Source organism: Mus caroli, unplaced genomic scaffold (genome assembly GCF_978045245.1).
Source record: "Mus caroli unplaced genomic scaffold, Mus_caroli_1 scaffold_8, whole genome shotgun sequence".
NCBI classification, from domain to species: domain Eukaryota; kingdom Metazoa; phylum Chordata; class Mammalia; order Rodentia; family Muridae; genus Mus; species Mus caroli.
Genome location: NW_028227263.1, coordinates 19191475 through 19203708, shown reverse-complemented (window position 1 = coordinate 19203708; position 12234 = coordinate 19191475). Strand labels below are relative to the sequence as shown.

The window sequence follows — 12234 nt, the reverse complement described above, 5'->3', positions numbered from 1 at the left end:
CTAGATCACTCAACCAGTGAGAAAAAGGATCCTCCCACCCATGCAAGGCTCTAGAAATTCTGCAGCCTCTGTCCTTACGGAACTCACAGTAAGCTGTGAGGACACATGACCACAGTACAAGAATAACCGTAGGTGAGGATGTGGGCATTGAGCACCAATCCAGACCTTTCATCCCCAGAAAAATCTTAATGGCATTGAAAATGGGAACCCAGAACTTCCAGTGGCCTTATCCTCACTTCTACAGCTTCTCCCCAAATAAATCAGGAACCACAAACCCTAGCTTCCTCTCACTGAAGGCTGTGGCTTGGAGGAGCCGGAAATGGCTGAGGTGCGAATACAAGACCTGAGTCACTCAGGCTGCACTTGCCGCATGCCCCCTCCCCCATACCCAATTCTGAGGTCTCCTGTTTCCACTTTTTTTTTTTTCCTTTCCCCTTTCTGGCCCAATCCTCTGCCCTTTAGTTCCAGATGTGCACCCGAGTCTGAGTCACCTGGACACTGTTAAGCCATCCCCCTGCCTGTCATGAAGTCATTCATGAGCAGGGGGGAGGTGCACAGGGCCTGGGGTGGAGATTCGTCAGGGAGAGTCAGGGGAAGAGGAAGTGTCTTGGGTGCTGGGGAGGACTTCGTGGGTGGGGACGGATGGTCATTGTGAGCTTTCTGGACACACAGAGACCTGCAGGATGGATTTTCTCCGGCTTCGTCTCCCTGGGCTACATCAGGCTTTGAGGGGAGCACTGGTGAGAGGGGCAGAGAGATACCCGAAACTTCCACCATTCCTTGTAGTCTCACCTTTCCTCTCCCTTACAGCCTCTCCTCAAGCCTGAGCAAGCTCCTTTTCCTACAGTCAGCCAGACTCCTAGCCCAGTCCTTCCTGGGTTTCAATCTCCTGCCTCCACAAGTGTACCCACTTACTCAAGCTAGGCCTTGTCGGGGTCCCTTAGCAGACGTCCAGATCCCTGATTCTTACCTGGGCTTTGTTAACAGTGTACTCCTGGGGAAGTGGCTAGACCTCCCCTGAGTGCCTTCACTCTTCTTTCTTGTCTTCTAGGACTCCTTCAGTGCGTTTGTGTCCTACCTCGTAGGAGACACAGTCCCCACAGTAGAGAGGCAGGCACAGGCAGCTGAGGAACTGGGGGAGGTGACTGAGGGGAAGGTTGTAGGAGAGGAAGCCCAGGAGGCACTGGAGGGACTTAGAAGTGGCCAGAGTGAGAGGGTAGAAGCACCTGAAGAGACTACAAGATGCCAAGAAGGAAGTTTAGCTGGTGAACAGACATGGGGGTGGAGAGCAGATAGCTCCGCAAGGCCCCAAGCAGAAAGGCAGGACACTGGGTCCTGGAAGGCAGCTGAGGATGCCAGGGGCCAGGAGCCAAGTGTCCCACTGAAGCCTGAGGCAGAGCCTGGGACTCACAGAGACAGGAGCAGAAATACAGCCCAGGAGATCTGGGAGCAGGATGAGGAGGAAGCAAGCAGTGGGGAGCCTCTGAGAACCCGTGAACAGAAGGAAGAAGAGGAGGCGGTGGTCAGAGCAGCAGAGCCAGGGATGGCCAAGGGGGTGGAGTCACAGCCAACCTGGCACAACGAGCCTGGGGGGAATGCTGGCACTGAGGGGCAGAATATGACAGAGGACAGCAAAGAGATAGACTGGGTGGCCAAAGACATGGTTGCAGAAGTCGAATGGCTTGGTGCCAAAGGGGCTAACAAGGAAGAGGAGAGGATGGTCCCAATGAGGGATGGCCAAAGTGCAAGGGCACAGGGGACACAATGCCCCGGAGCCGAGTCTGAGGACCAGGCCATGTTGAGTAGAGAGGCCTGGAAAGTCTCAGATAGGGAGGGGTCTGATAGCCTAGGAATTCAGGAAGCAGAATACGAGTCAGACCCAGGAGACAACTTCCCAGGAACTACTGGGAGAGTCTGGGTCCTAGAAGAGGCTGGCAAGGGAGACCAGCAGGATGAGGTCGATGAGAAGAGAGAGGCTGAAGTTAGGTTTCCGATCCAGACCCTGGAGGCTGAGAGAACCGGAGAGATGACTGAAGGCCACATAGCTGAAAAGGAGGCTATGGGAGACCAGGAAACAGGGGGCAGCTTTGAGGATGAGGAGAGGCAAGACTTAGCCATCAGGGATAATGGAGTGAGTCTGGAAGAGGAGGTACAGGCAGAAGAATCCTCCAGGGAGAAAAGGAGCTCCTGGGCCACAGAGCCTACACTAGTCCTAGACACGGAGGCTAAAGATGAACCTGACTGGGCAGACTCTCCACAAGTCAGCACTGAGGAGTTGTTTGTGGGAGAGAGGAGTGAAGCAGCCCAGATGACACCAGAGGTATTGAGAGTAAAGGTCGCTGAAGGAGAGGACCCTGAGCTGGCGAGACGTTCCCAGGCTTTAACTAAACAACTTGAGGAAGGACAGAAGGGTCAGGAAGAGACTAGTGGAGCTCCAGACCTGAGCCCAGAGCAGGTGCTAAGCTTGAAGGAATATCCTGGGCCTGTGGGGTTTGCAGGCCCTGAGCTAGAAGCCTGGGGAAACTGGAGTAGGGGTGTGGACCGCAGAAATAGCCAGGAGGTAAAAGCAGATGCTGAAGCAGGCAAGGAACAGACTGCAACCGAGCAGGCAGTGGAGATCCAGGCTGATGGAGGCCAGGAGGCCCAACAGCCAGAGGTCTTCGGGTCAGGAGGAGAGGAGGAACTGACCTCCGTAGCACTTAACCCGGAGCTGGAGGGAAGCCAAGGAGCAGAGGCGGGGACAGAACAGTCAGTGGAGGAATCCAAGCCCACAGAAAACGAGGCTGCTGAGGAGGAGGCTGTAGTGCCTTGGGAGGCAGATGGAACTTGCAGGGAGAGGAGGCTGGAGGAGGTGACTCTGAGCCTGCAAGACAGTGAGGACACAGAGACCAGTTATGTGGCTGATGAGATTATTGTGGGTGTCAGGGCCGTGGATACCGAGGAAGGGCCAAAATGGGAAGCTGCGTTGGCTCCAGAAACAGAGCTTGGGAAAGCCTGGTATTCCGAGGGCAGAGGGGAGGCTGGGAGAGGCACGGAGCCGGAGCCGGAGGAGGCTACAGAGAAGCAAAGTGGACAGGAAGTTGGCTTGGAAGGCTCAGCAGAGGAGAAGGTGTCTGGCTATGACATCCAAGAAATTGATGGGACTGAAGAGGGAGAGCAGGCAGAGATGGAGACATCTGTAATGGTAGAAGACATAAGGGGGACAGATGGTGAGACTTTAGGCCCCCAGGCAGAGAGAGCAGAGGGGTCCATAACCCCCCTGGAGACTGAGGGGCTCCTAAGAGATCAGATGCTGTTGGAAGAAGAGGCTGGGGGAGGGCAGTCGCGAGAGCAGAAGGTCCACAACTCAGAGGCCGAGATCCAAACGCTACAAGTAGAGGAGGAGGATGCCACCTGCGAAGCACAGAGGACAGAGATCCAGGAGACCTATCCTGGTCTGGACCACTCTTCAGACCAGGAGGGGCAGCAGACACACCAAACCCCCACAGTAGCTGTGCCTGGGCCCTCGGAATCGGCTGAGGCCACGGCAGGTGCCCCAGGGGATGTTCACAGCAACTGGAATGAGGTGAGGGCTTCAGCAGGGTCCCCGAGAGGGACAGGCAGAATCTGGAAGTCAGTTCTCTACAGTCTTCTATATCCCTTATGCTGCAGGCCCTGCTGCTCCCTGGGTCCCGCCTGGATGTCTCTGTCCCTCGGAGTCGTGTGCTCCTCTCTCGAAGCTCCTCACGGCGGCGCTCGAGGCCCTCTTTCCATCGAATCTCTGTTCCTGAGCCACAGTGTGACCCTCCCAGCCCCCAACCCCAGGCGGAGCGGCCGGTCCCTGAGCAGTCCTCTCTTCAACTAGAGGAAACTCCAGAGCTAAGTGCCACAAAGCCCGAGGGGACTCCAGTGCCAGCCAGAAGAAAAATGCTGGGGCGTGGGTAGGCACAGGGGCGCTATGCTTGGGGTGGTGAGGAGTCCGCGGGAAGCTGGGGTCCACCTCCCAGAGCTCCTATGGATCTGTTCCTTCTACAGGTTTGGCTTCGCTCATCCTGGCATGATGCAGGAGCTGCAAGCCCGACTGAGCCAGCCAAAGCCACAGTGACAGGGCCTAGAGTCCTAGTGAGAGAGACCTCCCAAGAGGGTCCGAAGGCTCTTCTGGACCCTGGTTACTCTTGCGTCCCTCAGCCACTGGAATATATCTTTTTCACCCTCCCAGCCTCAGCTAAACTGGATATTTATGAAGACCTTGAATCTAAGGAGTCTGATTAAGCCAGTGAGGAACCTGCTCCACTGGCATCGATCATGGATTCCTTTCCTGGTGCCCTTTCACATCTGTCTCAACTACTTGGAAGGCTACCCGGAAGACTGGGCTGGGGAGACTATTTTCCCCTAAATTTCCCCAGTATGCTCACCCGCCACCCAATGTAAGATAAGACCAGCAAGTGTAAGTGTGCGTGTAAGATAGCACACTTCTGGGTTGGAAACCAGCCCAAAGGAAAGAGGTTCAAGGGGCTGAGCAAGGGACATCACTTGGAGTCCCCGGCCACCAGCAACAGGTCAGTTGCTTTGAGTTTCCAAAATGACGGCTCGATATCACAACTCTGCAGGTTACTATGCTAACCTCCATGCCAGAGTTGGGGAACGTTGCCCAGGAACTCCAAGCACATAGGAGTAGAGAGGGGGTCTGTGTGGCTGGAAGCTCCCCCCTCCCCCAACTCCTTCCCAAACTGTCCTGTTCGTTGGGTGTCAGACCTTCCTGTGAAAAGATGTGGAAACACAAACCGGGCTGGATGGCTTTATTAGGCACCCAGCATGGTGGCCTAACTCAAGAGTGAAATAATAAATAAACCATTTCTTAAAAATAAATAAATATCCAAGAAATAAATATCTGGTAAGGACTGGAGGGCTTTTAAATTATTGGGTCAGGGCTGGGAGCTAGTGAAGCCCTGCCTGGTCTAAGGCAAACGAGCTAGAGCCTGTCCTGTGGTTGGCCAGACTCCAGCCTTAGAGTCTTAACGGGCGAGGGAAGGGAGCTGGAAGGTCACGCCATAGGGCTTGAAGCTAGGTGTTAGGAATCCCAGGCTGAGCCTGGGCGCCTGGGCAGGGACAGCAGCAGCAGGTCCCGAACAGCCCGAGATAGGACAAGCTCCAGGGAGTGCAGGAGCTGGTAGGTATAGAGCAGCTGGGGCCAGGACACTTGGGATGACACCTGGTTGGGGCCACCCAGAGCCCCTAGGGGCAGCTTCTTCTCTTCTTCTTCTTCCTCCTCTTCCTCTTCCTCCTTGTCCTCCTCCTCCTCCAAACAGTTGAATCCTGCAGCCAGCACCTATGAGGAAAGACACATGGGTCACACAGGGCCACATCAAGAACCTGAGAGAGTCTATTCCTTCTGCTGCCCATCACCTCCAGTGACATCAGTAACCACAGGCCCTGGTTGCTCTGGTAGCCTCTCCCTCAGACTTACAGGGTCAAAGTCTTTATCTAATCTAGTCATGTCTTTATTTAAATCTTGCATTTTATTTCTTTTCCCTTTAACATCCCTATTATGTATGTATGTATGTATGTATGTATGTATGTATGTATGTATGTATTTATTTATTTATTTTTATGTGTATGGATGTGTACCACATGTGTGCAGTACTTAAGAAGGTGAGATGAGACATCAGGTCCCCTGGAACTGGATTTGAGGATGGTTGTGAGTCACTATGTGGATGCTAGGACTCAAACTTGGGTCTTTTGTAAGACAAACTGTGTTCTTGACTGCTGAGCTGATATATATATATATATATACATACATATATATATATATATATATGTGATTTATTTTTTTTATTTCGTATATATGAGCTCTTTGCCTGCATGTATGTATGTGCACTGCCTGTATGACTGGCATTCTTCAAGGCCAGAGAGAGTGCTGGGTGTTAGCATTTATCCTCTGCAAGACTAGCAAGTGCTCTTAACTGCTCTTGCCATCTCTCCAGCTCTGTTTCTTGTGTTTGTTTATTTTACAGAATCTTCCTGTATAGTCACAGCGTGGCCTTGAAATCACAATTCTCCTGCCTCAACCAACCAAGTGTTTGAGATGGCAGGAATGCATCACCACACTTGGCATACTAGATTAAAAAACAAAAACCTATTAAATTTATTTTATGTGTATGAGTGTTTTGCCTGTGTGTATGTGCACCACTTACCAAGTGCCAAGGAGCTGAGAAAAGGCATCAGAAAACCTAGAACTGGAGTTAGAGATGGTTGTGAAATGGTTGAGATGCTGGGGATTGGACTCAAGTCCTTGGGAAGAGCAGCCAGTGTTGTAAACTACGGGACTTTCTCTCCAGCCCCCTTACCTGTCTGTCTGTCTGTCTGTCTATCTATCTAATCTATCTATCTATCTATCTATTTTTAAAAATGGTCATGGTAGAGCAAGATGCTCCAAACTGGGTGGGACTGCTTTGCTCTGGGGATCACTGGTCAGGAAATTCTCTGCTGTTAAGGATTTTTCAGGATCAGAGGGGGTGACACAGGTAGTTCCTGTTTTGCGTTTTCAATTTTCTTTTTACTAAGGTAAAATTTCTATTGCCCTTTGACCCGCCTCGGAGAATCCGAGTGAAGTAGGAACTGGAGGGAGAAGGGACGGATACTGGGCCCGATGACGACAGGGGCTGCCCTGGTGTCCCACAGCTCTTCTTTCACTGGAGTTCAGCCCTCAAGAGCAGGCTGAGACTTTTGGGCAGAGCCAGGCTCTAGGGCCGCTACTCACTCACAGAAGCTGAAGTGTCTCACTAGGTTTCTTCAACCTGATTCCGGGAGGTGTTTCAAAAGAGAGCCAGTGAGCCCAGTTTGCTTGTAGATCCCCGGGGTCAAGGGTACAGTGCACACTCTACCTGAAATCGGAGGTGCCTGTGCAGGTCCCGGAGGTCCAGCCTCATGGCCCACAGCTGCTCCCTCTCTGAGCTGGTCCAGGTCCCCTGGGTCCCCAGCCCTCCCAGCATGGCAGGGAAGGGCCGAAGTGTGGTAGCGAGGAAGCAGAGTCTCTCAGAGTCCTATTGAAGAGAAGGGGAATATCAAGAGACAGCCGTAAAACACCAAATCGAGTGCCATCCTTATGTGGGTCTCTTTTTGATTCTAGCTTCCATTTCATTCACAAGTTTACACTTTAATTTTTTTTGAGACAGGGTTTCTCTGTGTAGCCCTGGCTGTCCTGGAACTCACTCTGTAGCCCAGGCTGGCCTCGAACTCGTGATCCTCCTGCCTCTGCCTCCTTCAGCAAATCCTACTGGTGTGCTAAATTTTTTATCATCTCATGGCAGTACACAATTTAATCCCAGCACTCAGCAGGCAGATATAGGAGGACCTCTGTGAGTCAGAGGTCAGCCTGGTCTACTTAGTGAGCTCCAGAACAGTCAGAGCAAATAGCGATGCCTGTCTCAAAGAGCCAAAACAACAACAAAAAGTATTATATCACATCTATTTATAGCATGTGTATGTGTGTACCTGTGCACATGTCTATGAACATCAGAGGACGACTTCCTGCAATTGATTCTCTCCTACGATGTGGGTTCCAGGGATTGAACTCAGGTTGTTGGCTTTGGCAGCAAGAGCCTTTCTCTACTGAGCCATATCACTAGGCTCCTTGGATTTATTCTTGCCTTCTTCTATCATTGTAAGGTCAGTCCTGTCTCCTTAGCCCCATACTCATCTCCTCTACCCACTCCCTCCACCTGCAGCTTCATTCTGTCCCTTCCGTTGCCATCCATACAACCTGTCAGTCACATCCTGTGCTGGCATCTCCACCAGCTTTCCCGCCTCATTCCCATTCATGCACTGGATCCCATTACAGATGGTTGTGAGCCACCATGTGGTTGCTGAGAATTGAACTCACCACCTCTGGCAGAGCAGTCAGTGCCCTTAACCTCTGAGCCATCTCTCCAGCCCTCATTCTTTTTTTTTTTTTAAAGATTTATTTATTTATTATATGTAAGTACACTGTAGCTGTCTTCAGACACTCCAGAAGAGGGAGTCAGATCTCATCACAGATGGTTGTGAGCCACCATGTGGTTGCTGGGATTTGAACTCCGGACCTTCGGAAGAGCAGTCGGGTGCTCTTACCCACTGAGCCATCTCACCAGCCCCAGCCCTCATTCTTATTCTTAACCCAATCCACCTCCCTCCACAGGCTCAAATTCAGCGTGACCATTGAACTTCCTTCTTTCATCTCCAACCCAATTTTCACCCATATCCACAACTGTCTTCTCTCTGAATTGACCCCACTCCCATCACAGTCATCAGCCCATCTCTTTCCCATAGCTACCTCCATTCCCAGTCCCACCTCTTCCCCCAACCCAGTGTCATGCTCACCATCTTGCGGTCCCCACTTTCAAATCCCAGCTCCCTCTCCTTTGCTCCTCTATCTTTCTCAAATCCTAGTCTCTGCCTCCCAAGTATTGGGATTACAGATGTGTACCACTACCCTCAGCTTCCAGCCTCACCTTTACATACAGAGACATATTAGCCATACAAACCTGCAGAGCCACACCTGCTCAAACACTTGTCTATGTACCATGCTTTACTGCCAGTCTCCCCATCCCCTTGCCGTTGACTTACAGAGAGGTGATGCCATGCCTGGAAAGTCAGGGAAACATTGGGAAGATGGTATCCCAGGGGCAGGAGGTCCAGGTTCACTCCTGGCAAGCGAGATTCAGCCTGAGGGGTAAATTCTGTTAGTGAGGGCCAGTGGGACTTGGGGGTGTCCTCACCTCCAGACCCAATTGTGCTAAGGAGACTCACAAAGCTGTGGACATAGCCCTGAACCTCAGAGAGCAGCTTCCTGGCAAGGTACAGGCTGACTGTGAATTCCCTGCGCAGCTCTTGAAGGCTCAGGGGGTCTGTTGGGAACCCCCAGGAACCAGCTTGTACCAGAAGCAAGGGTAGCAGCAACAGGCTGAGCCCTGGAGAAAGGAGGAAAGGGGACAAGATAAAGCTGGAGAACCCTGGAGAAGAAAGAAACCGATCTATACAAGCACTGAGTCTCTTTGGCATCTTCAAGCTACCCCCTTAGAACCATCATTTGGACCACAGAGGCTACTCCCATGTTACTCTGCACACTGTTGTAAGAACACCAAAGGCAGGAGCTTTGTTGTTGTTGTTGTTGTTGTGTTGTTTTGTTTTCTAGACAGGGTTTCTCTGTGTAGCCATGGCTGTCCTGGAACTCACTCTGTAGACCAGGCTGGCCTTGTATTCAGAAATCTGCCTGCCTCTTCCTCCCAAGTGCTGGGATTAAAGGTGTGTGCTACCACCTCCAAGCCCCAAAGGCAGGATCTTAATACAAACACTCCAACTAGTTCCCTTAGTCAATTGCCTTTTCCAGTGCCCAGCCCACATAACTGCATGTGTGTGCCCTAGCCCTTGAGATTGGGTAAAGTGACTAGCCATGGTTAGTCAGTGAGAGGTCAGGGAGGCAGGGTTGGACTCCAGATCTACCCAAACACAGGCCAGTACTCTATCCCTAGGGAACTCAGAGGAAGAACCCACCTGCCCCAGAGGTGGCGACACTGTGTTCTGCCAAGGATTCCTTGGGTTCACCCAGACAGCTCTGGGGCTTTAAACAGACCTAGGGCCGTAGGGAAGACCTGGCAAAGCCAGTGGTTCTATTCTAGGGACCATCTATTCATATGGAAAATATGCCACTGTGCACTGAGCCCTTCTGGGGTAAATTAGCAGTATGGTCCTGGAAGGGACATGTGGTGGGGATGGCACTGATGGAGGGGGAGGCTAGTGTCTTCATCCTGCCTTGAGCAGGTCACCTCTTACCTTTGTGTCCCAGGCTCCCAGCTGTGGACTGAGAGTCATGCTATCTGACTTTTCAGGGGACTTCAAGCCCTGCAATGTGTAGTAAGAAGGGAGCAGAGCTGTGAAGTGGGGGCTCTGGGAAGAGGGCAATCTTCAGTGGTTTCTCTCTCAAGCGGGAGTTACACAATTCTCCCCGAAACCCAAACCAAAACTATCCCCAAGTCTCTCCCCACCCTTGCTCCTCTCCAGGTCCCGTCTATCCATTCATAATCTATAAACCTCCCTAAAGTGCCCTCAGCAGTAGTTAATGGAAGCTTGGGTGGGGGGGGGCATCTATTTTCCCCATATACTTTCAGAAGTGGGCAGTGATTGAGATCTCTGGCATTCAGGTTTCTTGGCTTGAGAACCATTCTGACTCCCTAGTATCCTGGAGACTAAATAGAATTCTTCCTAGCTCTAGGATGGGGAGAAGGCATGAACCCTTAGGCCTTGGTAAATATTACATCCCAGACTAAGGTGTGCCAGCTCATACCCACTTACCACCTCTCAAAATTCTAGACACCCCAAGACCCCTTTGTAGAGAATCCTGCCCTCATGCTCCAGCCCTTGAGCTTACCCAGCCTACCACTTGCCCCTCTTCCTACAACTCCGTTCCTAGTCCTTCAGCTCCCAGCTGCAGACTGGGCAGCCTTCTACGTTCCAGACCTCGGGTAAGTTAGAGACCTTTACCCAGAGAGGTTGCCCCCTTGGTCCCAGTCACCACTCTTACCAGCTCCCCTGTGCTGTTCCTCTGACTGTCCTCGGTTCTCAGCCTCTTCCCTCTACAATCTTCATTTGTCTGTTTAGTCCTGCTCCTGGCCAGGTTGCCTGTCCAGTCCTCCTGACACATCCCAGACACTGCTATCACTCACCCAGCCAACCATAATTCCACTGCTCTAACCCCTACCCACTTACACCAGTCTTATTCCCGTGGTCAGCTAGCCATGACTGTCTATGTGGCCAAAGTGTTGCCCCTCAACTTTCTGCCCAACCCTACCTGTCAAACTTTCCCAACCTCTCCTGGGCTCCACCAAACCTCCCAGCCCTCAGCCCAGTCGCCGCTTCCAACTCACGCCAGCCAAGGTTTCCTGTCACCTGGCCCATGTCAGGGCCCAGCCTCTGTGTGCAGCCATCTCCTGGGTAGGGGGGTCTTATACTGGGGGCTGCGTCCAGTTTCACTTTCTGTCCTACTTGTACTTTCAGCTTTGTGTTCACTAAGTCTTCCCTGGCTAAAATGGGGAAACGTAATTTCCCTTCCCAGAGGGGGAAGCATGGGGGTGGCAGGAAGCTGGGGTTTCAGCCCATCTGAGCTCCAGACCCAGGTCCAGCCCTTCCCTCACCTCCCCACCCCTGAGACTCTGGCCACTCACATAGCACTGTCCACTGGTGGGACTCAAAAGACCCAACCTCCTTGTGCTTCTCCACTGTCACGAGCATCCAAGGGCCATGGCAGTCCATTGTCCGGTGAATGACAGATGGCCAGGTAAGGGAATTACCCATAAGAAGGGACTTAGTGGAGGTGACTCATCCATCCCCTCATTTGGTTTACCAGATGGCTGAAGAGTGTGCGGGAAGTTGTAGTTCCATGGTGCTGGATGAGTCTGTGGTGGGGGTGTGTGGGGGGGGGGGGGCAGGAACTGGTTTGTTGCATTGAGAGCTGCCATTCAGGTGTCTGTAAGTAAGTGTATCATGGATGAAGGAGACCCATCTCAAGGCCACGGTTTCATGATCAGCCTCATTCAGACAATGGCTCCGTCTATGAACAGAGTCACATAGGATTAGGGGTCAGTCCATATGAAAGAGTCAGAGCTTGGTCTAAGGTTAAACTCCACGCCTAGCCTGAGGCCAGTGTATGTGGTCTCTCTGTGTTTGGGGCCGGAGCTATCAATGAACCTTCTGCTGTGGCTGGTCAGGGTTAGGCTTAGAGCTTCATCAGGGACAGAGCTGTGCAGTCTCTGACTGAAGCTGTGATTCAGGTAAGGTGAAGGCTTACACTAGGGTAAGCATTCAACCAAGGAGAATTGAGGTTCAGCCTGTGGCCAGCTTGGGGTTGCATGAGGTCAGGTCAAGGCTCAGCCAAGATCTGCAGTAATCCCAGTGCTTCAGCATGAAGATCACAGAAATCTATGATCTTCCCAGGGCTGGGGCCTGACTATAGCATTCCTTCTATCACAACCTGCTCTCAGCCACACCCTTGGTTTCCCATCTTCGGAGAGAGCATGGGGGTTTCTTGCTCTTCCCCAAAGTCCTGCTTTCCTTTTGGGACTTGTGGGGTTTCCCTACTGGGTTCTTGCTGTGAGATAGAAACTAAGGGGGTTTCCCCTTCGGGTATTGCACCTCCTCATCCCTGCCTAGGAACTGCCCATCTAAGGATTCTTAAGCCACAGTGCCAGGGAGATAGCAAGTCCTGGAAGCTATTAGAGAGCT

At 52.0% G+C, this 12234-nt stretch overlaps 2 protein-coding genes across 2 annotated transcripts; one reads left to right on the top strand and one right to left on the bottom strand.

The window, feature by feature from the left end:
• The first annotated feature begins 666 nt into the window (after nt 1-666).
• Apobr (apolipoprotein B receptor) lies at nt 667-4880 on the top strand. Its single transcript, XM_029480002.2, has 4 exons — nt 667-740; nt 1052-3565; nt 3652-3920; nt 4015-4880. The coding sequence occupies exons 1-4, from the start codon at nt 684-686 to the stop codon at nt 4082-4084; spliced, it is 2910 nt and encodes a 969-aa protein (XP_029335862.1). The 5' UTR covers nt 667-683; the 3' UTR covers nt 4085-4880.
• Nucleotides 4881-5016: 136 nt separating this feature from the next.
• On the bottom strand, nt 5017-10911 carry Il27 (interleukin 27). The gene is made up of 5 exons (XM_021167923.3): nt 10881-10911; nt 8767-8927; nt 8584-8682; nt 6864-7022; nt 5017-5308 (listed from the first exon to the last, which is right to left on the bottom strand). Exons 1-5 carry the CDS (start codon nt 10909-10911, stop codon nt 5051-5053), a joined length of 708 nt encoding a protein of 235 aa, XP_021023582.1. The 3' UTR covers nt 5017-5050.
• Between the last annotated feature and the right edge of the window lie 1323 nt (nt 10912-12234).

What these genes read in the sequence shown, in the direction of transcription:
- Il27 (XM_021167923.3), bottom strand. Translation starts at nt 10,911, where the DNA reads ATGGGCCAGGTGACAGGAAACCTTGGCTGGC. An exon ending in GACAGGAAACCTTGGCTGGC is followed by an intron (nt 8,928 to 10,880) that starts GTGAGTTGGAAG and finishes TCCTTTCTCCAG; the next exon opens with GGCTCAGCCTGTTGCTGCTA. An exon ending in AGGGCTATGTCCACAGCTTT is followed by an intron (nt 8,683 to 8,766) that starts GTGAGTCTCCTT and finishes TTTACCCCTCAG; the next exon opens with GCTGAATCTCGCTTGCCAGG.
- Apobr (XM_029480002.2), top strand. Translation starts at nt 684, where the DNA reads ATGGATTTTCTCCGGCTTCGTCTCCCTGGGCTACATCAGGCTTTGAGG. An exon ending in TTCACAGCAACTGGAATGAG is followed by an intron (nt 3,566 to 3,651) that starts GTGAGGGCTTCA and finishes CTTATGCTGCAG; the next exon opens with GCCCTGCTGCTCCCTGGGTC. An exon ending in AGAAAAATGCTGGGGCGTGG is followed by an intron (nt 3,921 to 4,014) that starts GTAGGCACAGGG and finishes TTCCTTCTACAG; the next exon opens with GTTTGGCTTCGCTCATCCTG.